The sequence below is a fragment of the Canis aureus genome, chromosome 8 (genome assembly GCF_053574225.1).
Source record: "Canis aureus isolate CA01 chromosome 8, VMU_Caureus_v.1.0, whole genome shotgun sequence".
NCBI lineage: Eukaryota > Metazoa > Chordata > Mammalia > Carnivora > Canidae > Canis > Canis aureus.
Window position 1 is genome coordinate 70,126,003 of NC_135618.1, and position 27,210 is coordinate 70,153,212.

The following is a 27,210-nucleotide window of genomic DNA, read 5'->3' on the forward strand; positions in this document are numbered from 1 at the left end:
GATTGTCAGCCACAGCTGTCCCATGTCCTTGCCCAGAGATGACTGGAGTCTGAGTGACAGCCACAGGCTGTTTCTGATCATACTGAGGGTCACACAATGGCAAGTGACCAGCCTGCTGGAACTGCCCTGTTGGTTTGGCACAGGTGGAAAATAAGCCTGGTGCAGACTGTAGACCACTTCATTGGTCAGCTAGACAGAGTAGCCTAACGGAGGATTTTATTTCAATCATTTCATGAAACCAAGTCAGCTAAACAGTGGGGCAAGAAGGAGAATCTTCTTCCCATCTGGGATTAACAAGAGGAGAAACATAACTGAAATTGATTTTGTTACTTGTATCATTTAAATTTAAATAGAACAGTCAGAAAAATGAACCAATTGTGGTTATTTCTGAGCAGGCAGAGGTGATGTTCTGGCCACTTCACTGTCTGAGCACAATTTCATTTCCAATAAGAATAAAAACCACTATTTCCGGAAGGCTTGGCCTAGACGCTAAGGGCTACAGCCATCTCTCTGCTGGATGTGACTGGGGAGGGCTGCGTCTACTCTGGCACGATGTGTTTGATCAGAAGCTTGGAAGGGAGCCAAGTGGCTTCACCCCTGCCCTCCACTCCTGCCAGAGCAGAGCCAGCTCAGTGTGGGTGGAACATGAAAGATAGGTCTGGTCATAGGCAAGAGGGTCATCCAGAAAACCTTCCTCCTCCTCCCCACTCCTTGCCCTCCTCGTGTCTTCCCAGTTCCTGTTTGTGCCCAGCTCTGTGTCAGGCACAGGGATACACTGGGAGCCAGGCCTACAGACTCTAAAAATTTAGCAAAATACCCGACACCCTCTGCTCTTTAAAATACCTGCCGTGCACCTGGGTGGTTCCTTTGGTTGAATGTCTGCCTGCAGCTCAAGTTACCATCTCAGGGTCCTGGGATTGAGTCCCTCATCAGGCTCCCTGCTCAGCAGGGAGTCTGCTTCTCCCTCTGCCCCTCTCCCTAGTTGTGTGCTCGCGTGCACGTGCTCTCTCTCTCTCTTAAATAAATAAAATTTTTTATAAAAAATAAAAACAAAATAACATACCAGCACATGGATGGTTGCCCATCAAGTGCAGAGCTGATTTCCTGTAGCACACAGATGTCGTTAATTTGCATATTTAGTCAGCCAATATTTAGCGTGCCCCTGCTGTGTTCTCTGAGATTACAGTGGTGAACAAGTAAGTGATCAATTTGTGAATAAGATACTATAAGGCCAGAATAAGTGCGATAAAAATAAAACGAGTGGACAGAGAGGAGCGGGGCTACTGGGAGGCCTTTCAGAGGACAGACAGCAGGGCTGAGACACAGATGGTGACCACAGCCACCCATGGGGGCCTCAGTGGAGGGGACAGCCATGTGGACGACCAGAGTTCCCAAGAAACAGAACTGAAAAATCCCCAAGAGTATTAGCCCATTGAACTAGAGGAGGAAATTTACACGGGATGCATGTTACTAATAGGTTTAAAAAACATCCACCAGGGATCCCTGGGTGGCGCAGCGGTTTGGCGCCTGCCTTTGGCCCAGGGCGCGATCCTGGAGACCCGGGATCGAATCCCACGTCGGGCTCCCGGTGCATGGAGCCTGCTTCTCCCTCTGCCTGTGTCTCTGCCTCCCTCTCTCTCTCTCTGTGTGACTATCATAAATAAATAAAAATTAAAAAAAAATCCACCAGAAGCAGAATACACCCAACACAATGGCTCCGATTAGGATACGAGGCTTCTCTTAGGCTTCTTTATTTGGAAGACTTGATTGCCTGAAATCTGGAAAAGGAGCCGAGGTGTTTAGGGAGGCGGGTCTGTAATCAGCTGTTGATCCTCTGCTCTCTGCTGGGATGAGGGGGTTCTGGCCCAAAAGATACATTGGGCCTTACTGGGAGGGAGCAAGCTGAAAAGAAGCTTCTGGAATCCATGGCACCAACCAAACTCGACTGGTGGCCAATGGACTGGATTTGACCACAAACTACCATGGAAATGCAGTGGAGGGAAGGGCTAGTCCATAGGCTGAACAGACCCATCCAGAGGGATGGTTACTGGGTCACTGTGGGCTGGGGGTAGCAGCAAGTGTAGACATCACAGGGCTCACATGCCTAATGGCAGTGTTCAAACTGTACAGAGGGAATGTGGGTTCAGGTATTTTAAGAGCAGTATCATTTGGGCATCTGGCTGGCTCACCCAGTAAAGCATGCAGCCCTTGATCTCAGATGAGTTCAAGCCCCATGTTGAGTGTAGAGATTCCTTGAAAATAAAATCTTGAAAAGAGAAAAAAGATCAACATCGTCAAATCTGTGATAAGTGACTTTGTCTACAGAAAGAAGGAAACGCTTTCAAAGTATTTCATATGACTTCACTTGGCAAAGATAAGACAAAAGAAACTGAAAGCCAATCTCATATATAAGTATTTATGGATAAAAAACTAAATAAATTAACCAGCACACAGAATTCAAGAGCAAACGGGCAAGTAACTGTTGGTATCATTTACCATTTTAGTGAGTCAGAAGAGAGAAACCTTTTCATTTGCTCCATTAATGCTTTTTTAAAAGGTACTTAAATCAATATCCATCTTTTATTAAAAAGTCTTAATAAAAGAGGAACAGTTGGGCATTTCATTAACAAAATAAAAACACATATATTTAAAGTCTAAAATGAGCAACATACTTAACGGTGGAACATTCGATGCATTGCCCTCGAAGTCAGACACCAGGCAGGGATTTCTCGTCACTTCACTTTGTGATGTGGCTCTGGAAGGAAGCACTGCTCACTGCCTTCATCCGAGAGAAAGAATGAAAAGATATAAAAAGACAGGAGGAGACGGCCCTGCCATGTGCATATGAGGGCACAGGACACCTGAACACCCAAGAGAGCAACTGAAGAGCTGTTACAAAATCGAACAGGCACCTACCATGTTGTGATTCTTTCCTCTGTCTAGAATGTTGTTCCTCCCTCAACCCCACTGTCCTTTGTCCCACAGCTCCTCTTTATCCTCTAGGATGTAGACCAGATGTCCCCTCATCCGTGAAACTGTCCCTCTTCTGTCTGCAAAGGAGACATTGTCCCTCTGTCCCTAGGAGGGCTGTTACTGTACCAAATTATACCCAAATCACTTGGGTCTCTTCATGTCCCTGCACCCACCACAGAGGAGGCAGTGACAGGGTCCCACTGGGTGCATATGTATGAGCTCCAAGGATGGGCAGGGTAGGTCCTGTGTACTAAGGATAAGGCAGATGCCAGTGCCACTACACATTTCTGACTCAGCACCAAGGACCTTTGTCTCTCTCTGGACCAGGTGCTCAGGCATTATTGAGTGGAGACCCCACACACACACACCCAAGTCTGTGACCCACACCCGTCAGAGCTAGCTGCTGCCAGCGCTGGAGGAGGCACAGTGCCACCTTCTCTGGGCACAATCCTGCCCTGACTGTCACACGAGACTCTGCAAACCAGCCTTTCCTCTTGGTGATGTTGCAATTCTGTGCTCTGCCCATGCAGGGCCAGGGAGCTACCTCTCCAGAGAAATCTGCACCACCACTCCCACCACCCCACCAATTAGGGGATTCCAGACGGTAGCCAAGAAACTTTCCTCAGCGCCTGGCCCTCTGGCCACCTCTTTTTCCTTTTCCTACCTGTTGTTTTTGAACCCAGCCCAGTGAGCCCCACTTCTGTGTCTCATCTGCCCTCTCTGCAGAGAATGAACTTGGCCGGGATATAGGATGTCAGCAAAGTGTTTGCCTTCCTGCCAGCAGAGGCCATCAAGTGCAGCCTCTGGGTAGAGGGCAAGAGTCATTTTATTAAACATTCTAGAAATTCTCTTAAATTCTATTTTTAATTTTTAAAGCAGAAAGAATTAACCTTTCAATATTTCTTCTTTCCGTGCCCAAGAACCTTACAATCTAGTTGAGACTATTGGCTTTTGACTTGGGTCCAGGAACACACACTGACCCGAGGGATGCCCTGGAGCCTTTTCCAACTGCCCTTTGTTTTAACAGCTCCTGATGTGGCTGTGATTCTTTGGAATGGTAATATGTGCCAGGCTTGCCCTGGTGCCATCCCTCAGCACTTGGGAGGCTAGTGTGGAAGTAAATACAGAGTTTCTGGCATGGCTATCATTTTCCTTCCATCACTGACCGTGCCCTTTTAAGTTCCTCATAAAAATTGTGTGCTAGGCCAGGGAATACCCTGAAATGATTTGTGGGGAACTGATTGAAAGAACTACCTCTTCTAGGCCGCGCAGAAATTATCCACTGTTTGAAGCCAGAGCGGAGCATAATGCAGTGCAGGTTAATAGATCAGTGGAAGCTGTTTTGTCAGCTCGTAAAAAGGCAAGAGAACCAAATTTTTATAAAAAATAGTTTTGCTGAGCAAACAGTATGTGCACTTATTATGGACTTTGGAAAAATAAATGATTTTAGGCTAATGTCAGGCTCCAGATCCTGATGTTATAATTTGAACCCTCAAAATGAAAGGAATGAAAAACCTCTGGAATATTGTTGACCTTTGTGCTATGAATGCACACGCACTGTCATTCATTACTCACTTCTCAGAGAGCATTTCTAGTTGTGGTATCAACCTCCGGGCATTTTCATATTACTTACTGAGGGCAGGTGCGTCTGGTAGGATTAATTTTGTTGGGGGCTAGGGACAGCCGTTTGAAGGGGAGTGGCAGACATGTTCTCAGACCAGCACACACACTCGAGCCTGCCCTCTTTGTCCTTGTCTACAAAGGCCAATGGCCACACTTGAAGTCTTCGGAAGCCCTGATCACACATAGACTAGCCCAGCTAGTTGTATCTTCTTTGGCCTTTTAAGAAGCATGCCCCTTGGAAAAGCAAATCCTGAGCCTACAGACTTTTAACACTCTGAACCTTTCCTCACTGCCGGCATCCCTGGTTCCTTCCATTGTCTCCTGTGGGTTTTGTTCCATTCTGTGAATGGGACCTGCAGCCTCTCTGGGCCCCATCGTCATCAGGATACCTGGTATTGAATAGCCCCTGGTTCCTTAACAGCAGAGCTCAGTGTTGTGATTATCATTTGAAAGCTTTGGAAATCTGAGAGTTGCCCCAGGAATGAAGGTAAGTGCCTTAGTTGTTATCAGGCTCAATATTTTGGTCAGTTTCACGGTTGCTTAGTAACCGAAGTGAAACTGACCAGAAGATGGAAAAACTTGAAATTCATTTCCAGGGATTGCCTCAGACTACAAGAAGGCACCTTCCTGTTTAAATGTGACTAATCTTTTTTTTTTTTTTTTTTTAATAAGTGCCTTGAAATCCTTTGGTGATGTCTTCTGGATGTTAGGTAGACTAATGAATATCCAAAACCATCCACACCTGAGAAGAAATCCCGAGTCTGTATTTGTGAGGAGTCTCTCAAGCCTACCACATCCCCTAAACCAGGCAGGATCCAGATGCCTCTTCCCAGCCCCCATGGGTGCCAGCCTTGCCTGTCCTGGCCTCTAGCAGCAGCAAGAAGTGAGGGATGGCTGAAAACAGGCAAGGGTGGGCCAGTGGGCCCCCAGGCAGCCACATGCCCACCCCTTATCTCCAAACTCCAAGGGCTGGGGAATTGCACCCACAGAGACCAGCTGCCTCCTTTCTTTGTCCTGCAGCTTTTCTCTGAGCATTAAAGTCCTGGTAGAGGGGAGTTATCAGTGAGGACTCTGGGAGCCTGGAGTCATCCCCTCCTCATCCTTCCTACGCTCAGCAAAAATGCCTCAAACACCTGCTCTGCACCTTTCTGCTCCAATTCATCTTGAGAACTACAGTAGAACCTGCCTCTCTATGTCCTCCCAACACCTACACTACCAGAAAGAGTAGCTGGTAATCCAGGGGGATGTCAGCCCCAGTGGGGAATATCCCTCTGGAAGACACAAATGCAGCCTGTGACCTGAAGCAAAACAGATGGACCACAGGTACAAAACAAGCATGGAAATGTACTCTAGGAAGCGAGGAAGCCATTAGCCATTAGCAACGCCAAGCAAAAACAAGGAGTAATTTAAAAATGAATGAAGTAGAGATGCCTGGGTGGCTCAGTGGTTGAGCATCCACCTTTGGCTCAGGGTGTGATCCTGGCATCCTGGGATCGAGTTCCGCTTCAGGCTCCCTGCAGGGAGCCTGCTTCTCCCTCTGCCAGTCTGTGTCTCTCATGAATGGGTGAAGCCTTTAAAAACAAAGAACAACAACAAAAATGAATGAAGTAGAAACACCAGGTATGAAGAAGAGAAAATCCAAACAAAGGAACAAAAGAAAAGTTACGGGGTGGGCACAGCTACATTTGGGTCAAACTGAAGAACCAGCCAAAAGACAGCAGGAACAGTGAAAGAAACAGCAGATATAAAACAAACAGGAGATCTGGATTCATGGTGGACCCAGCAGGAGAATTAGGGGGAAATCCTCATGGGCAGGATTTTGGCTCCCCCACACAGGCCATTGCCCTACAGACCACCAGGTTGCACAGTGAGCTCCCCTGATCTGCCCAGGGGAGAAGTGAGGCGAGGCGGCCCGCAGATCTGGTTCCGGGCACCCAGCAGTGATGCCTTCTGGCCCTCTCTCACAAATATGCGGCACCAGCAAAATATGCAGAAGCTATATATACATGGGCCCATCCTGTAGTCCCCAGCCGGGGCCGGAACACTGGCAGGTGGTGGGATGTGGTCACAGGACAAGCAAGGGAGCAAACGAGCCCTGCCAGTAGCCAGGGAAGTCGGCCATCTATATCTGGATTTTGCACTTATGTGATGAACAACCATCCGATTAAAGTTTTCAAACTGCTTTTAGTAGGATTTGCCTTAGGAAGAGTCTTAACTTTTTCTTTCATCTTGAATCCCAGGAAGTTTACATGTCATCAGCAGGTTGTCAGGGTGACAGCTGTCCAGACTGACTGTCAGGCGTCCTTTTCTGTCGCGTGTAAAGCCCCTGACACTTCCACTGACTTCTTTGCCCTTTGGAAACAGCAGGCTCCTCTCTGTGGCCCCATGGTTTTCCTAGTTAAGGCCCCATGAGCCATTTCCTAGTTAAGCTGCCCCGGCCCACCCCCTGTCACCCAGTACTTCACTTCAGGGACCGGTGTTTGGGTCTTCCAGAGACAACTGCCTTTGTCACAAAGTTGCCCAAAAAAATAGCTTCATTTCATGAAGCCACTTTAGGAGTCCTTTTAGACTTTTTTCAGACCAAGCCGAAAGCAGGATACTATTTCCAACAGGCATAATGAGCATTGAACCCGATCACAAGGCATCTGTTAACCCCGTTGGGGCTGCTGAGAGGTGATAATGATCACCTTGTCTGGAGGAGCCTCAGGGCCAGAGGGAGCCCAGAGTGCTGCAAATGGTAAAATCAGACCAGCCAGGGCCTGAGTCCAGTTTGGCCAATTCCAATTCTTGGTATTACAGGGGTGGTGGTGGTGAGGGTTTCAGGGACAGAGGAACCCTCTTAGCATTGGGCCCATTCCGGGTGCCCCTACACTGTCCCAGGGAGTGGACGGGACCACCGATGGCAGGATGGGCTGTATGCAGGACTCTGGCCTTCAGCCCAGTGACAGGGTCCTATGCAAGCTCCAGGGATGAGGGTGAGGGAAACACACAGCCTGGCCTTCAGAAAGCTCCCAGTGTATGGGGACCTCACCTCTAACCTGTGAACTCAAACCTGTTGTGGGGGTGGGGGCAGGGAGGGGTTGCGGAGGGACTACCCTGAGATAGAGCAGTTAAGACAATTTGGGGAGTGCTGAGGGTGGTAGGGGACAGAAGTAGGAGATGAGATTCCCAGCGGTGGAGGGCAAGCCAGGTAGACTGCACAGTCCAAGGCTCTTTACAGGCCCACAAGTGGTGGGAGCCATCATAACCCAGGGCCCTGGCACTGGGGGGTAGGCTGAGGCAGGCAGTGGACCAAGCCTGGTGTGGAGCACCAAGCAAGGGACTGGGACTTGTAGGCAACAGAGGGCTCCAGTCCACTTGGAGTGTGGAATTGGGAGCCCACACAGGAGCAGGCCCTGAAGCCCAGCAAGGATCTGTGGCTATAACATTACGCTCCTTCTCTGCCATGGGCATGCTGAGCCCTCCTCAGGTAGCAGCCAGTTTCAGCCTCAGCCTCCTGACAGGGGCCAAGGGGAGCTGTCCTGCAGAAGATGGGGCCATGATTGCCCCGGGAGTCTGTTCTAACCTCCCACGGACTTTTGGAATTAGGCCTTTATTAGAAGTCAGCATCTGCCCCCCCCCCATATTATTATATCTCAGAACTATACATTTGTCTTCAAATGACTCAAGGGAGTACTTCCAAAAGGGGGGGGGGGGCCCTAGCAGCTCCCTGTGTATGAGCCAGCCCGTGGATGACAGTGACCTTGGGTGGTGTATAGAGTCCCCTAGCCTCCATCCTATCCTCCCATGACCCTCTCCACCCTCTTGTGGTTCACTCCATCCTAGTAAACTTCTATTCATCCTTCAAAACCCAGTTCACACATCCTCCTTTGAAGCCTTACCAGATTCCCTTCCCAGAGAATTTCTCTCCCTCCTGTTTTTTGGGGGCACTCTGTTCAATCTCCTGATAGGACACATTGTATTTTATCTTTTGATGGCTCTGTCTCGCCCAAGGTCAGGGCAGCCCTGCCCACAGCACGAGCATAGCTCCTCCAGATGGGCCACAAGTCCCCTCACAGGCCCACATGACCCCTCTCCCCAAGTGCCAGGGACTCTGCCTGGCCTGTGTAGCTGCTGGTCAGTGTGCCAAGCTAGGAGCCCTGGTCACCCAAAACCCACCCACTGCCAACTAACGGCCGTCTCTCTCTCTCTCTCTTTCTCTCTCTCTCTCTCTCACCTTCCTAGGGCCGACGAAATTGAAATGATCATGACGGACCTTGAAAGAGCAAACCAGGTAGGACCTTTTGTGGCTTCAGGCTTAAAATCCCAACAGCATTGCCATTTCTTGCTAGATGCTTTTCTTAAGTTAGAAGGCCAGTTATTCTCGGTTTTTTTGTTTGTTTTCTTATGGACAGCTGTCAATATCAACCCTTTTTCCAATGTCATGAAAAGTATGTGGAAGGTCCCAGCCATTATTTCCTTGGCAAAGCCTTGGGCGTGGTCCCAGTGTCCCAGACTCCCATGGTGAGCCTCTGCTGCAGAGTGGCTACTGTGTTTCCTTTTTTTTTTTTTTTTTTTTTAAGATTTTATTTATTTATTTGCGAGAATACACACAGGAGAGAGAGAGAGAGAGAGAGAGGCAGAGACAAAGGCAAAGGGAGAAGCAGGCTCCATGCAGGGAGCCCGATGTGGGACTCCAGGTCTCCAGGATCATGCCCTGGGCTGAAGGTGGCACCAAACCACTGAGCCACCCGGGCCACCCTCCTTTTTTTCTTAATCTGTGTCTTAAATGCCCAACTCTGCTCCCAAGGTAATCGTTATGCTCCAGAGTTTGTACCAGTGAGTCACACCGTAAGGAAGTCTTCTGCCTTCAAATGCTTTGAAGCCATTTGCTCAACTGATAGCTTCCTCCTGGCTGATACTTAGGTGTCACAGATGCCCCAGGGAAAGTACTTGGCACTGTGTCCAGCACAAAATACTACACAGTATAGGGTGGCTTTAATTACCCAGCTGCCTGGGGTGCCTGCGTGGCTCAGTTAGTGAAGCATCCAGCTCTTGATCTCAGCTCATGTCTGGGTCTCAGGGCTGTAAGTTCAAGCCCTGCGTTGGGCTCCACGCTGAGCATGGGCCCTCCTAAAATAAATACTCAGCTGCCTGAAAAAATGGGCCCCCCCTACGGTACCCGTAACTTGCCCAGGACTCCATAGAACAGTAAGACATTCCACTTTAGCAAGTGATGCTGCTGCTTTGGAAAGAAAGAGCCTCTCCATTTATTTTCTTTATTCATGGGGAGAAGCACCCAAAGCTGTGATCTATCTCTCAGCCCCAGAAAGCCCCGTGCTGTGGCCTCTCCCCACTCAGTTTATAGCTGAGTCACCACAGGCATTAGAAAGCTTAGCAGTTTGCCTCAGGTAGTCTGGGTGAGCACAGCCCCCCACCAACCCCCCAGCCTCTGTGGGATGAAAATCCTTCCAGCTCTGTGGTCCCTGTGTGAGAGTTCCATGAGCTACCTGCCTCTTGGTGGCTGGTATTGCTTGCACACCAGGGCAGAGGGTCAGGAAAGCGCATCCTTGTCACCTTTTTGGCCAATGAAAACATCCTGAAGTCCAATTGGAATATGAAAGCTAGTTTATGCATGGGAATGATCATGGGATATATGGATTTCTTCGTTCTTTAAAGAAGGTTTGTGGGTTCGGTGTTGCACACAGACTCTTCACTGAGCATCCTGGGCCTGGCCCACAGAAGACATACAGCAGAGATGCATGGAATGAGCCCCCCGGGATAGAAACGTTGTGTAGTAGTGACCCTGACAGTTATTAAGAGGCACTCACAACCCTTGAGTAACTCCTTTTGTGCCTGGCCCTATTCTGAGCACTTGACATGAACCGAGGCCTGCAGCCCGCGAGCAGCCTGCTGTTATGATGCCGTTTATAGACAAAGAAACTGAAGTCAGTGGCTGGTTGGGTACAGAGCCAGGACTGGAGCCTGTGCTCTTCACCACCACACCCCAGAACCAGGAACTTTACCTTTCTTGCAGACCCTCTCTGCACCCAAATGCACCCGTCCATACCACTCTTTGCTGCAAAGCACTGCCTCTGCTTCCTCTCACCAATGTCCTTAAGCCTTTATTTACCTGTATTTGCTAAACATATTTACTCTGGCCCCTTTGCTTTTACTCAGCACTGCTCCGCGTTGCAGAGACCTTAACTCAGAAGTAGTTACTGGAAAGAGTTAACTTTCTCTGTTCAGACAGTTGCCATCTGCACATCCCAGATTTGTTCCTGGGCCAATATCGAGCATGTATCTCCTTTTGATGGCACTTTGGGGTAGACTCCTGGTTTGTTATAACAGATAGCCTCGGTCTAGGATTATGGAGTGCACTGTCTCCTACAACCTCTAAGGCAGTCCACAGACACTGAAGAAGTTTGGTGGAGTCCGTATATTTCCCAGACTGCTGGAGGCTGCTTGCGGGGGAATCTCGGTCCTGGGAGACACCAGGCAGGATTGCAGAGAAAGGGGCAACCTCCAAAATGACACTGGGTCTAGGTCCCAATTTGGTATTTGCTAGTTGGTGTGGCCTTGGACAAGTCTCTTAACTGCTTACATTTCCTTAAAAAAGAAAAGAAAAAAGAGAAACTCTGCGAACATGTGAAGGGAGAGAGGAGTTAGTCATTGAAACAGAAGGTAGAATCCTGGGTGCTAGGGGCTGCGGCAGGGGGAACTGGGGACTTGTTTCATGGGTACAGAGTCTTCAGTTTTGCAAGGTGAAAAAGTTCCAGAGATCGTTTGCATGACAGCGTGGATATACCTAACACTGCCAAAGCATACACTTAAAATTTGGTTAAGATGGTATATTTTATATGTCCTTTACCATAATTAAAATGTTTAATTTTTTTTTTAAGATGGAAAGAGAGGGAGGGAGTGATAACCGATACTTCCTTTGCACGATTGTTTTGAGGATAGAGGTTAAAACACCCAAGTAAGAAGTAGGTACTTAGATAAATGTTAGTTCTATAGTTGCCGAAGAAGCGCGGATTTGGTGGGAGAATTGTATAAAGTCTTGCACTAGGGAAATACCAGCGTTGTGGGCATGGGAGAAGTGTAGGGGAGTTCTAACTGGCAAATCAGGGTGAGTTAGAGCCTGATGTGGCTACCCAGAGAAATTAATGCAACCTCAGGCTACATTAATAGAAATAGTTTCTGGAATGAAGGAGATAGTGTTCTGCACTACTCTGCAGCCATCGGTCCATGCCTGGGGAATTATAATATATCTTGGAAACCACACTATGAGGACAGTTGGTACCTGGGGTGCATTCAGGCTCCACCCCATGGCCAGGACCACAAAGGGACCCTAACACAAAAGGAATCAGGAAGTTTTGGGACATTCCTGATCCCTGGGGAACATGGAAAGAAGATAGAGGGCTTTGACACCAAGCACCAGGGCATTAATTTCAGGAACTTGGGATGTGACAGGGTTATAAAGGGGAAGGCATAGGATGGGGACATGATGGATTCTGTCCCGTAGCTCTCCAGGACTGGCCTGGGGAAGGGGTCAGGCTTTTTCATGGCCATGGCCACACTCAGAAGCTGGTAAGAGGGACCTTACTCCTGATTAGAGAAGCCCTCTCTCAGCCCAGCCCTGGCTCTCCAGAGGTGCTAAGAGCTGGGTGCCACCAGAGCTGTGAAGGCAGATGCTGGCCAGCCCTCAATGAGGGTGTGAGGTGGGGGGATCAGACACAGAGGGAGCAGAAGGAGGGATCACACATGACTCCGAGGGTTGACATGGAGAAAAATGCCCTGGGTGGCCATGAGGAAGACAGTGTTGCAGGCAGGCACAGAAGGGCGTAGTGAGCTCTGGGGATTCTGGGCCATTCCATAAAGCTGAAACAAGGAGGTACAGGATGGGAGAGAGTGGGCCCCCAGGAGGGGATTAGATCTGGGTTCAGAGGAGGAGGGCTTTGAACACAGGCCTCTGCATGGAAGACCTCTCTCTGAGAACAGTGGGGAATCATGGGCAGAAGTGAGATATTGGACTTCTGTTCCAGAAGGATCACCCTGGCGAAACATCAGAGCACGGATGGGAGTGGAAAGACAGGAAGCCAGCAGAGCAGCTGTCGTGATACGTTAGGGCAAAGATGACTCGGGCTTGAAATGAGGCAGTCCCAAGTAGAGAGGAGGCAGAGGCAGCGGGGCAGGAGTTGGGGGACAAAGGAGCCATACACCCGTGCAGGCGCAGCCAGACAGCTGGTTCAGCTGCCTTTCCCATCAAGGGAAATCCCCAGGAGGAGCAATTTACTAGTTCATTGGTATATCACATTATTTTTGCACTAGGTTTATAGTCAAAATGTTCTACTGAGACCTGAAGCTGTTTTATTGCCGAAGCACTTGTGTTTCTATTGTGGAAAAGTGGAAGAGCAGTCAGCCACCGATAGCTCCGGGTCTCATTTACACCTGTTTGTTAAACTTCAAGGCACTTGCTTTAATACTCACCACCTTAATTGGTGGCTGTGATGGTTCAGAACTTTGAAGACTGGATGGTAAATAAGAAGCCACAACTTTGTGCCTTTTTGACTGTATAAAGCCATCTGGGGCTTCAACCATCCTGTCACGTTGCCGGCTGTACCTTCACCTGCATGCCTTTCCAAGTCCCAGCCAGGGGCAGGAAGAAGTCCTTTCACTGAGTGGTCCTCCTCCTGCTACCTGCCTGATTCTTACAGAGGAGACTGCCCTAACGGGAGGAACTTCAGCTAGAAGTGCAGCTTAATCTCACCGAGGAACAGAACCAAGGGTAGAGAAAAATGCAAAGAGCTGCAAGAACTCCTAGCAAGGCATGGCACTTTCTCCAACCAAGGTTTCTAGGTTCTCGCGGGGAACAACTGGGTTTGAGTCCCACACCTCCCATTTCCCTGCCATGGGTCTTGAACGAACCTCCCAGCTCCCAGTGTGTTTCCCATCTATCTTTGAATGAGGGTAGTAATTCTCTCACGTTGGAGAGAACACTGCCGAAAAAACAAATCCACTGAGTAAATTTTGAAGATCTTACTGGCTTTATTCAACGATTCATGAATTGGGCAGCATCCCACCTAGCAGACAGGAGCTCTGAGGAGCCATGCAGAATGGAAGGCAGAAAAGGGAAGGATAAAGAGCGAATTGTTTTAGGTTCCTTCCTACGGGAGGCAGGAGGGGTCTGTTGGACCTTACTAGCACAGACTGGGAAATTCCAGGTTATTGGGTTAAAAGTCACATTCCCAGAAGAGGCTGACACTGCAATGAGGTTAGGTCTTCCTTCGATCTGGGTTTGCTGACATGGGGTTTGGCACAGGTGACACCATTTGGAGCATGTTGTTCTTAAAAATAACAGTTCTTACCTTTTGATCAGACTATCAGCCTGAGAGATGTGACCAAAATTTAAGCCATTAGTGCCATGCTCAGCCACGACTCTGTAGTCCTCACAGCTTTTACTGATCCTCTGTGTGATATTGCCAGGTCATGATGTTTTTTTTGTGGAATTCACATGGTGGTCACAGGGTCACAACTTCAGGCTCACAGTCTCTTAGTGGGTCATTCTTTTCCTTTTCTGACACTCCAGTCTTGGGGAGATTGTTTGCTTGATGATTAGTGGCTTTGAACATGCATTTAAAGCTTTTGAGAGATGGGGCACCTGGGTGGCTCAGTGTTTGAGCATCTGCCTTTGACTCAGGTCATGATCCCAGGGTCCTGGGATTGAGTCCCACGTCGGGCTCCCCACTAGGAGGCTGCTTCTCCCTCTGCCTATGTCTCTGCCTCTCTCTCTTTCTCTCTCTGTGTCATTCATAAATAAATAAATAAAATCTTTAAAAAAAAAAAAAAAAAAAGCTTTTGAGAGAATACAGTGCACCAGGGAGGTTGCTATAATTATAAGAAGCAGGATAATTCCCAGTGTCTGGAATGGACTTTGGAGCCATGGTCCCCAAAACCCAAATTATTCAAAATCAAATGAGTCAAAGAAAGACCCTGTTGAAAGAGTAACCTTTCCAAGCCAGGTGGCTTGCTCAGTGGTTTTATGGAAATGAATTCATACTTCCCCAGAAGTGTTAATCCAGATGCAGCAGGTGGTGTTGATCACAGCACAGACCCCTCCTTGTTCAGCCAAAAGATAGAGCCTCTCTTATTATCAAGAACAACCTTAGCCAGAGAGTCTTAAGGATCTTTATTGAGCAGCTATGGCTTTAGCAGTGGATTCCCCAGTACTTTCAAGAGTTAAGGAGAGGTTCCTGGTCGTAACCTCATTTGTATTTACTGCTAACCAGGAAAGTAGGGCCCAGCCGAAGGAAGCAAATCTTGAATCACAAATACCTCCTAGTAGGTGTTTTCTAACTCTAAATTCAGAGACTGACCACTGAAATGTCTCAGTCTGTGGACAGTTTGAGGCATGTTAGAACCTAAGAGGCATTGCCCAGTTAGGCACCAGCCAGCCAGGCATTCATAGGCCCAGGGAGAATGATAACTACCAGAGGCAAAGATCAACCCTGTCGGGGCACAAAGCATTCTCACTAAGGTGATGCTGTCCATGAGGACAGATAGGAGTTCTTATGACAAATCCAGTAATCTGAAAGGCAAAGGTTACCCCCTCTCCTAGCAGTGGCCTTAAGAGATATGGATGATGGTGTTATCTTTCCAGGCTAATGTGAGTCAAAGAACAAAAGGGAAGAAAGGGTCTCATGCTCAGTTCAAGTTTGAGGTCTCCATCCAGCATCTTTTTTTTTTTTTTTTTTTTTTTTAAGATTTTATTCATGAGAGACACACACAAAGAGAGAGAGGGGCAAAGACATAGAGAGAGAAGCAGGCTCCAATGCAGGGAGCCCGATGTGGGACTCGATCCTGGGACTCCAGGATCATGCCCTTGGCCGAAGGCAGGCACTAAACCACTGAGCCACCCAGGGATCCCTCCATCCAGCATCTTGGGGAGAAGCAGCCTACATCAGTGTTCACTGCTTCTCTTCCTAGTCATTCCATGCAAAGGGTCTCCAGCATTCAAACAAGATCAACTGTCAGGTGGAGCCTTTTTGGCTGTAAGATGTATATACCCAAGCTTCAGGTCCCTGGAGTCTGCCTGCCATCCAGGCAATGAGGAGGACCTGGTCTCATCCCTTCCTTCAAGGAGATTATAAAGGGCAGTCTTTGTTCCTAGTGAATCCAAATCAGAAGGGTAGGAGAAATTTAGAAGTGTTCGTTTTGAGAGTTATGGCCAGATAGTTGAGGAAACTAGAAGAGTCAGGATCCAGGCCAGTTTAGAGGTTTTAATCACAAAACCTCAAAAACAGTTAACAGGATTAGCATCTGATAGTTACAAAGGCACAAACATAATTTTTCTCTCTGCAATCACCCCTATCCTTTTTTTTTACTACAGATAATCACAGTAAAAGTAATTTTATATTCAACTTGGCCTGATTATTTATGTGAGTGCAGCAAGAATCGTGACTGACCATGTAAGCTCCTCTGTGCTTTCAAAGCTAGAACCTTGTAAGCAAAATATCAGGTTAATTTTTTTAAGGAGTTTTTTTTTTTAAGATTTTATTTATTTATTCATGAGAGACACAGGGAGAGAGGCAGCGATATAGGCAGAGGGGAGGAACAGACTCCATGCAAGGAGCCCAATGTGGGACTCGATCCTGGGACTCCAGGATCATGGGTGACCCACCCAGGTGTCCCGAAGGGGCTTTACTTATTGGCCCCATAAAGTCAACCCTAGTTCCTTAAAGCTTTCTAGTCATTTCCGAGTATATGCACATCTCTCAAATATGACAAGCAGGTCAAGCCTGTGGTAATATAGCCAATATTTCCAGTTGTGTCCTGTTACAAGGAGAACACATTCTCATTGAGCTTATTAAATAACTATATTGCTGTGAAAAGAATAAGGTTTCTGAATTCTGGAAGGATCAGGTTGAGAGAAAAAGTAAATGTTTCATTTTTGTTTAAAAAGGTAAAAAATGCCAAATTCCTGTTTGAGAAAAGTTTCCTTAAATCTGGAAAAATGAAACATCAGTCTTTCAAGTAAGAAGTCATAAAAAACAATCCTCCTCCGCTCATTCATTTCCTTGTTATTAATCCTCATTCTGCTTGAATCCAGGTTTTTGGGGTTTTTTCCCCATAAATTCTGGAAATTCTTACCCAGTTTGGTTTAATGATCTTGGTTATCCAAAATTTGGACTTGTTAAAGTCCTTTCCATGAATCCCCATGAAGACAACACACTTTTAAAGGAAAAGTTTTGCAAAAAGCATCTGAGTAAAATAATATAACTCTGTAAATGACAAAGACTTTAAAATGTCTGTTGCTACAGATCTGCTGAGAGTTCATTTGATAAGGAATTGTAGTCATTTCTGTGATGTATGACATTTTAAGATAATAACTAGAATCATGACATAATACCAGGACAAATCAGATTTCTAGGAATTTCACACAATTTCTGAAACACTTATATCCCTATACAAATACAACATAAAGAAGGCTCAGTATTGCATTTTACTGAACAACTCTTCCTGTGTGATTTAACAAACCAAATAAGCCAAGTTAGTTTAATATCTCCCTTTTTATAAGGTGAAAGAACAAATCCTTTGAGATGTCCCAGGACCCCTCCTGAAAATCTCAAAATTAGTTCAAAGTCAAAAAGACTTCCTTTAGCATTTGATTCACAGAAGTTTGTCAGAAAACATCAAAGGATTTTTTTTATTTTTTTTTTAATTTTTATTTATTTATGATAGTCACAGAGAGAGAGAGGCAGAGACATAGGCAGAGGGAGAAGCAGGCTCCATGCACGGGGAGCCCCACGTGGGATTCAATCCCAGGTCTCCAGGATCGGGTCCTGGGCCAAAGGCAGGTGCTAAACCGCTGCGCCACCCAGGGATCCCAGAAAACATCAAAGGATTTTAGAACACTTGGTCAGGTAGGATCGTAGGTCTCTGTGACACAATAATTACTCCTCTATTTAACCATAGTGACAACTGAAGACCTTGAAGGCAAATACAGGAAGTTAAATAGTTGTTTAACAAAACAAAGCAAAAAAAAAAAAAAAAACAAAACAAAGCAAACCCTTAGCTCTTTTAGTAGAGAAGACAGCTTTCTTAAGGAATCAAAGACCTGATAAAGACCCAGGAAATTATTTTGACAAGACACAAAACCTTCATTTTCCAGGCAAGTTACCTAAAATGTAAAGAAGAACCTTTTACTGTCTCTTATCAAGAGCAAACCAGTAGTTCAAGAAAACTGTCTTTTTAAAAGAGAAACCCAGGGCACCTGGCTCAGTCATTAGAGCACGTGACTCTTCATCTCAGCTTTGTAAGTCTGAGCCCCACATTGGGCATAGAGATTACTTAAAAATAAAATATATTTAAAAAAAAAAGAAAACCAAACCCTATTTTGCACCAAATCACTTTTGATGTTAAAACCCATTTAACTTTATCACATTTATTCTAATCTTAGGTAGCTTGACCACACATGAAAATTTCTTTCAAAGATTTCTTGTCCACAAATCTACAACTTTCTTTTTCACATTCAGATTTTGCCCTGTGTTTTTCCGTTTTTGCATTCTGAAATAAGCAGCCTCTCATTAAGACAAAATTGTTTTCTTTTCCCTCAACACAAATGCCTCTCCATTCTTCATACCTTCTTTGATTGAAAACACACATCTTACCTTCCTTGCATACAGAGATGTTTCCTTTATTATTTCTAGTAGTGTAATTACATATATTAGAATTTCTAACCCTTAGAACCTTTCATTTCTGTTCGTGAACCTTTACATCAGCATTCTGTGGCTTGGCAAATGTATAAATGCATTGTATAATTTCTAGAAACATGGTTTCTGGTAGTAAATTTTTCAGTGTGGCACAAAATGTGTCTTACTAGTAAACCCAGATATCTTTGATTCCTCTGTAAAAGGAAGCCCAAAATGGATAAACCTGTGTTCAGTGATTAATTAGCTTTTTGCAATGAAACTGGGAATTTTGAAGCATTTTGGAGACTTCTGCTTGCCAATTAAATACGTACCCCATTCGGTTTGTTTGATTTGGGAGCCCTTGCTTTCAAGTGCACTTCTTAAATGATCTTCTCTAACTGGAATGTTCCTCATAATGGCCATTGTAATTCTAGGTTTTTTTTTTAATAAGATTCTGCCATTTTTATAGATATTAAGTTTCTGAGACTGTAGTTCTTAGACAAAATAAGAAGGGTGCCAGTAGGTGGTGGAATTATCATGATGATGATTATGGCTGTTTCAGCTGAGCCTTTTGGTCTTTTGGAGCCAGACTAATATCTAAAAGGGGTAGGCTGCTGGTTTGGGAGTTGTGTGATGTTTTACAGTGTACCTGATTAAATGGAAGTTTTCTTAAGGTTGGCAGGTGACCTTGTGTCACTCTAACCCATTCCTAATTCTCCCTAACGCAGGAGTCTTAGAGTTAGATGAGTCTAAACAGGGACTCCAGTCACCAGCACAGGGCCAGCTTGGGCCACATGGTAATAAGTCTCATCTCTGTCCCAGAGTAGACTTTCCTGACCTCTCTCCTGCAGAATCTCTGAAGCAGGGTCACCTCTGGGGTTTTGGCTGTTTTCTGGAATCATGCGGGGGCATTGCTTTGGAAGAATGACCAGGAGTTGGCTCTGCACTTTCCAGAGCAATGGAGTCCACCCACCCCTTTGGAAGGCTCATTTGTTGGCTTTGCTAGCCTCCCCTCTCCTTTATCTCTCCTTCCAGAGTACAGGGCCTTGTGAGGAACAGGCCGGGAGGTCATCCCCAAGGAGAACTTGCCTTCTTCTCGAAATTGTCCAAATGTGGTGTTATTTGTCCTCGAGTATGGTAGCTAGAAAAATGGCCCCCACATATGCTTCCCAAGCCCAACTTACAAATATGTTAGTGTACCTGGCAAGGAAGGGTTAAGGCTGTTACCAGCTGACCTTGACATAGGGAGATGACCTGGGAGTGTGTGAGCGCACCCAGTGTAATCATGGGATCCTGAGATGCCGAAGAGTCCACATCAGAGCCATGTGCTGGCTTTGAAGGTGGGAGAGGGGCCATGTGCCAAGGAATGCAGGAGGCCCCCAGAAGCTGGAAATGGCTGGAAACCAGATTCTCCCCCAGAGCCTCAGAAAGGAACACAGCCCTGCCCACCCTGTGATCTGAGCCCAGTGAGACCCATTGTGGACTCCTGACTTCCAGACCTCTAAGATAATAAATGTGTTTTTCAAACCCACTAAATTTATAGTAATTTGCTCCAGTAGCCTTAGCAAAGTAATAGAAAGAAAGCTTGCCTGCTAACAGACCTCATGTTCCTAGCCAGGTCCCATCTCTGAGAAGCCATGGGTTTACCTGGAGGCTCTGCCCACGGCCAGCCTATGTGGCTGCTTTGTCACTGGAGGGACTTGCTTGCCTCTGGTTGCCCCAGGCCAGGGTTTTCGTGGCCACATGTACAGAAGGGGACAAGACACAAAGACCAGGGCCCAGTTGGGCAGAAGACCAGATCAGATACCCACTAGCACCGCCACCATTTAAAACCAGGGACTCCAAAGGCTATACCTTAAATGGATAAATTGGACAAAGCCTGGACTCCATCATGTCTCAACCCTGGTCCTGGGAGGAACGAAAACATGCCACCCTAGAGAATGTCTAACCACAGCCACCTCTCTGTGGGCCTGGGGCCTGCATCTCACACCAGGCCATGGCTGGCCTCACCAGCCTCCCCCCTGGGCCTTCACCCACCCTGCTGGCTGCAGCTGCCTGAGGCTTTCACCATTGCCTCCTCTCTGCCCTGCCCCACCGTGCCTCCTCCATATTTTATTAATCAAATTTTTCAGACTTTCAGGTCGGGAAATAGCTGTCAGCATTCTATATTGGCCTTCTAATGTGTCTTCTTTCGGGGCCTGAGTTTTGGGAAAAGCTTTCTTTCCTGCCCTTCCTGGGACCTTTCAGGAGCCCTTGAGGAGTTGGGGGGGGGTTCCCTTGGCCCTTCCTGTAGGACGGGGAGGCACCCTGCACCCACAAGTCAGGCCACCTTTCCTGAGATACGAAGCTGTGACTTGGGCGAGCCAGTGTCCCACGCGTAGGACTCATCACTGCTCTTTGGCAGCCTGACTGACAGAATTGATCAAGTGCTGCTCCCTGCCTCTGGCTTCCCAGGTGGCTGCTGAAGCCGGCTACGGACTCTAGTCATCTTTCCCTAAATAGTCTTCCATTTTCAGATGAGACAAGTAATGAAACCTTCAGGCAGTGCCCGCCGGGGGCCTTAAAGATACTAATAGTGGTTTCTGATTGGACTCCTCACCCCACGTGGGGAGCGCTGTTAGGCCCTGGACTCCTATTACGTCCTTGGTCCTCAGTTGTCCTGCGCAGGCTCACGAGGCACCTGTGTCTGTGCTTGTCACCAGGCCGCTGCCGGTACAGCCAGTGTCCCCACTCGTGTCCTCCTGCTTCACTGCCCCAGGCTATTAGCACCGACTCTCACTTCCCAGGAAAGTACAGAAAGTAAGCAACAGCCAGCAGAGGAGGCGTCTCAGGGGAGCAGCTCCGACTTGGTGAGGAGTGGCTGCTGGATCCCCCACCCTGGGGCCGTGCCAGCTGCCAGCCAGAAGCCTGGCCTCGGGCCCTGGGCTTGGCCTCAGCAGGGCGGGGAGGGGTAGGAGAGCCCGCACCCCGGAAACAAGGAGGTGGCCGTTTCGGGTCTCTGTGTCTGGGGTTCCAGGTCAGAAAACACCAGAGCCTTCTGCCTGCCACCACTGATTCCTGTTCTTCGAAACACCCCTTTATCGGGCAGGATTGTGGGCCCCAGAAAGACGGGAGACCCTGCACACGAGTGACAGCGCGGTCCTGACCCAGCACGGCACCACCCCCTTTTTTTTTCTGCCTCAGCTGTCAACGATGAGACTAAATTTACAACGGCAAGAACTAATTCCCCCCAGCTGCATACTGGCGGCTGTTCCCACTCCCTCCTTCAGCTGCTCTTAGGCCTGCTTTTATTTTTGATCTGCTCTGTGCCTGTTTAGCTGCACAAACCACCTCAACTCATTTTGTTTTTGATGTACCCAGGGCACAAATCCTAAACAAATAATATAAATGCTAAACGTTCAAAAAGTTGCACCGTAGTAACCAAGTCAAGCCAAATGTGGTAAAAGGCTGTGACCACCGTGGATAGGCCACAGAGCAACTCTGAATGTGAACTTGGAAACTGAACAGAGTGCAGACGCTCTGGAGAAGTTGTGCAAGCTGAAGAGAAAGCTCTCAACAGCTAGATCCCTTGTTCCATGAGCCACCCGCCACTAGTAAGACAGCACTGTGCTCCACACGGCTAAATGCCCACATGAGAGCCTTGCCATGAACCCATTGCCTGGGCCTGCCCGCATTCGGGTGTTTCTGGAACACCTCAGAGCCAGCATTACCAGGCAGGGCAGGGTGGCTGGATGACCTCATTGGCTGCTACTAAAACAGCTTCTCCACTGGGCTAATATTTTTCCTAGTCCAAGAGACTAGAAATATGTCAAATACACTTCATTCCTGGCAGAGTCATGGAGATTCTATGCCCAAGGGATTAGCCGACTAGAAAGAGAAGAGTAAACTTTTCAGTAGTAATGACATGATTATCAGAGAAACTTGGAGTGGCACATCTAGAACCCTGCCACCGAAGAGGAGATTTCCTGCACTTAGCAGGAACCAGGACTCACCCTAGCCACTGTCACCACGCCGGTAACATCACCGCCTTTCCCGTTCTGGATTCTGCTTGGAGCAGAGGGTGGGAGGCGGCTTCTTGAGCACAGGTAGGCATGGCAAGGTGCCTTGTGAATCAAATGGAGTGAGGTTCCAAGCGCCCCTGGCAAAGCCCGGCAGGCACAAACACCACCCTGGAAGAAGCAGTTGCTGTTAGAAACATCCTTAGGGGCGCCTGGGTGGCTCAGCGATTGAACGTCTGCCTTCAGCTCCCTGGGATCGAGCCCTGCTTCAGGCTTTCTTCTCAACAGAGCCTGCTTCTCCCTCTCCCTTTGCCCTGCTCATCCTCACACTCTCTCTGTCTCTCTCTCAAATGAATAAATAAAAATTTTATATATGTATTATATATCCATATATATATATATATATATATTCTAATATGTCGGCGTGCAGGGAAGATTGGCAAAACAGTACTGTGTCAGAGAATCGCTGAAGGCTGCCAAACCCATCCCTCACCAGCTAGATTGATCAGTGAGTCCTGGGTAGGCTCACTTCCTGTCTCTCTTCTTCAGTCCTTTCTCAGCAATTAGTCAACACAGGCCATCGCGCCACCAAATGAAAAAATGCACGACATAGCTTGCCCAGCCAGGCTCTCCTCGTTCATCTTTTCTCCATGCAGTGGGAGTCCAGTGGAAAGAGATGACACATGATTTTGCAGTCCGCATACCCAGTGCTACCCTTCCCCACCCCTCTGAGAGTTTTTCTTCCATCATAATTGTAAAATCAGGACAAGCCCGTTCATAAAACGCTTGTGAATGAGTCCTCTATGCAGTGTACCCTTGCAGATGCTGAACCCGGTAAGGTTCCTGAGAAGGTGACCAGGTGACTCTGTCCCCATCCTGGTAGAGAAGAAAGAAACTCAATGGGTGGAGGTCACCTGCCCTGGCTCCTCTGCCCGCTGCACCTCCGTGCCTTCTCAGGCAGCGGGCACGGACATGTCCCCCATCTCACCGTCCAGTGGGAAATCCTGCTGTGCCATCCAGTAGCATTGGTTTTCTCAGTCCGAGAATGACATGCAAATAGTGGCAATGTACCTCCCTTTTCTCCTTGGGCCCCCTTCCTGCGGTTGCCTCCAGTCTCCCCTCACCCCTAGTAAAGTCAGGCCAACCTCCTGCCTCTGCGTGCACCCCCCACCCCATGTCCCACCCCCCCAATGCCCCCAGCCCCCCGCCATCAGCCTGGCGGGCTGGAAGTGCCAGCGTCGGAGTCAGAAGATTTTGTCAGGTGAAGGGTTAAATATGTTGCAATAAGCCTGGCCCTCACAAAAGAGGTGGCATTTACACCCTGTATGTTTATGGAAATACTCACTACAGGAAAACAACCACAACATTGTGCGCGTCTTTAGGAAGAGAATGGCCAAAGTGTCTTTAATTCACTGTTTACCCGTGAGAATTACTCCCAGGAGTAATCCTGCAATAAAATCTTCTTGGTCTATGAGAATAGAAAGAAATTGAATCAAAAGACTCTATTTCCACTTGTATTTATTCAGTCTGGGAAATTCAGTGGGCCGGAGCATTAGTATCAGCAGGGGATTCCTTGCTCCTAGCGTTAAATTACTGTCATAATCGCTCAATTATTTCTTCCTTGTACTGTTTAAAATAAAAATCCATCACATTCTGTGTTTTTTTCTAGCATTTATTAGGTTGAGTGTTTAGGAAAATCAATTATAGTCAGTCAGGCATGAATTGATGAATGTTCTTGTAATAATTGTCAGTTGTTAAACTGAATGCACTTTCTCTTCTCACACTTTTCATTTCCTTCAGAGGGCAGAGGTGGCTCAGAGAGAGGCGGAGACTTTGAGAGAGCAGCTCTCGTCGGCCAACCACTCTCTCCAGCTGGCCTCGCAGATCCAGAAGGCGCCGGACGTGGTGGGTAGCCCAGCCCTGTGGGGACTGTCTGCCATGCCTCTGCCCCTTTGGGTGACAGCTGCTTGCTTTTGCTTCTTAACGGTCCTTGTTGGGAAGAGATTTTAACCAGCACTCCTGTGTCAGTCGGGAATACTTTGGACAACCCCAGGATGGAACTTGTAAGAGTCAGAGGAAGAGCTTTGTCGATTGCACATAAATGCTAAGTGGTCGGCGTATCACACCCCCACCCCTAATGTGGAGGCCAAGGCTCCTCAAAGAGAGGGCCTTCCCAGCTAGGCCTGTGGGGAGAGGGCTGGCAGTGGGGAGTCAGGAGTTGCGGGGGCAGGGGGCGTTTGTAAAGCAGGAGCATTGCCAAAATCACACTGGAAAATCGTAGGTTTGGTCTCTACCTCGATGGGTCCTTCCAGAGTGAGAAAACAAATGGTTAGCAATGAGCTGGGGAGGCCAAAGAGGTAATAAAGGGACAACCTGCTCCAAGTCTACGTAATAGCAGACTCTCTAGAAATACCAGCATTTGGAAGGATCAAGGCACATATTCTAGTCCTTTCTGTGCCTCTTGATTTCTCTGAGATGAATAAAAATCTCTCTTAGATAGAACTCTCCCAGCTCGATGGAGGTAGCTTTGACTTAGCAGATTCTAGGCTCCCACCTAGAGCACCTTGCAGTGATATGGGGTGGTGCCAAGTTAAACCTGGGTATTAGAGTCACACTCCTGGAGTCATACCCTAGCACTGCATGATGTGGGCCGAGTAGCTTGACTTCCCTGAGCCTGGGTTTCACCATGCGTGTTGTAAGGGTTCTGGAAATTCTTACAAGTAAACTACATAGAGCAAGGCCTGACCCATAATCCATGTCAGTCAACCTCAGCACTTACCTACTGCAGTTGGCCTCACCCTCTCTGATCCGGGAGCCCTGGGTTTATTTATTTAAAAAAAAAAAAAAAAAAAAACTTTTTTTTAAAAAGACTTTATTTATTTATTCATGAGAGACACACACAGAGAGAGGCAGAGACACAGACAGAGGGAGAAGCAGGCTCCATGCAGGGAGCCCGACGTGGGACTCAATCCTGGGTCTCTAGGATCTCGCCCTGGACTGAAGGTGGCGCTAGACCACTGAGCCACCCAGGCTGCCCAGACCTGGGTTTAAAGCTCAACTCATCACCTGTATGCTCACAGGCCACAGATAGCCAAACTTGGGCAGCCTCAGTTTCCTATGTGCAGAGTAGGGACGAGTGGCCCCCAGGGCCTGCCAAGTTCCCATGGCCTATAGTGGGTGAATTGTGCTTGTAGGTGTCCTTTTCTTTAGCAGAGGGTTACAGAGCACCTGATGCTACAGAGCATCAGGACCCATAGTGGACAGAGGAAGAGCAGGGAGGGACAGGGACAGGCCCTTCCAGAGAAGGAGGGCACTCACTCGACAGTTGGACAGCCACTCTTCCACCGAACCCATGAGGCAGGCATTTCCTTTCTTTACCTAAATGATGAAGCGAAAGTTGCAGAATATAAACCTTTGGCACCAGAACGCTTGGCCCCAGTGGCCAAGCCAGGACTCAACTGGGACTTTTTAAAAATTATTCCCTAGGAGCGAATCTGAAGCAGAGTTTTAATATGAGGACCCCTTTTTAAGGATGGATTCTCATTTTCTTTCCTTATATTAACATTAAATTTTAAAATTAATTAATTAACATTAAATAAAACATGATTTAAGTGTTTCAGGGTACAGAGAAAAATTTTCCATTTATGGAGCCATCACAACTTCATGGACTCTGGTCTTCATTTTCCCTGAAATGTCCCCTTGGCTCTGTTGCTGTCCCTTCATCCAAGTGGACCTGCACAGAACCCAGCACTATGGCTGAGAAGGGAGGAAGCCTTCGAGGAAGGAGTCAGTATGGCTCCTCCCGGCCTCTCTGGTTGCATTGGATTCTCTAGAGAAAGCCATCCACCCTGATGTGTCTACATAGTGCTCCCGAGCTAAATGTTTTTGATTGAAAGGATTTCTGGCACCATCCAAGACTGTAGCAACCAAAACATTTTAGAAGGAAATGAATGTTTTTGTAGGTAGAGTAAGTTGTGGGTCCTCTAGGCGCTTAAACACTTCATCATGGGCTAAGTGCAGTGTTTACGTGGCTCTGGTTCAGCCTTCCAAGAGCAGCCCTGCCAGGGATCCCCCCTGGGTGTGCGTTCCCAGTAGCTCCAGCTCCAGCTCCAGCCAGTCGGGGAGCAAACATAGGAACCAGGCCAGCGGAGAAATGTCTGTTGGGCTTGGCTGGCAGGACTCAGCAGAGAAACAGTGGAGTCTATAGATCCAGCAGAAGCCAAGACCGATCCGCTGGGTGTCTTCACAGAATCGCCAATCGAGGAAGGTGAGCTGTCTCTCAGCAGGCTCTTGCTCTGCGGTAGGGGCCTCACTGGGGCTTAAATGGTTGTCTCGTTGATGCCTTGAGACACCAGTCATTAGAGGTAGGTTTTATTATCCTCATTTTATAAGTAAGAAAACAGGCTCAGAGAAGCTCAGTAATTTACCCAAGGTCACATAGCTCAAATATGATCAAACTGGAGTTTGATCCTAAGTTGTCCTTCTCCGTAACGCACTCTTTCCCCTACAGTGAGCTACTCTCCTTCGTGTGCATAGAATGAGACAGGACGTATGCAGGTCCTTTGTGGAGTATTTATAGGCAAACATTAGTTCAGGGCTCTGGTGCATCACACCAGGCCACCCCTTGAGCCTAAACAAACTGTAATATTGGGAAACACACCTCTCCATTGATGAGGCGGCCTTCCAGGTGAAGCCACCAGATGGAATCAGCCTACTCTGGCTACTTGGTATTGACAGGAACACAGGGGTCAGTAAAAGAACTAAAACCGAGGTCCCCGTGCCCTTCTCTTTCCCCCTCTGGGGTTAATAGAATAAGGCAGTGGCCCAGAACCAGGCATCTGTCTGAGTCTGGGGTCCTAGGCACACCATCACTTCGCAGTTAGGTTTTTCACCCTGTCTTGAGTGAGCTCTTGCAACTCATCCATATTTGATATGGAAATTGCTGC

General features: G+C 47.7%; 1 protein-coding gene across 13 annotated transcripts in view; it reads left to right on the plus strand.

The window, feature by feature from the left end:
* Positions 1 to 27,210, plus strand: part of CUX1 (cut like homeobox 1) — a 364,330-nt gene that overhangs the window by 246,655 nt on the left and 90,465 nt on the right. For all 13 annotated transcript variants that reach the window (XM_077908111.1, XM_077908104.1, XM_077908115.1 and 10 more), the window contains 2 exons: positions 8,821 to 8,869; positions 24,065 to 24,169. In XM_077908111.1, the coding sequence (XP_077764237.1) occupies positions 8,821 to 8,869; positions 24,065 to 24,169 (154 nt within the window). The remainder of the gene's footprint in view (positions 1 to 8,820; positions 8,870 to 24,064; positions 24,170 to 27,210) is intronic.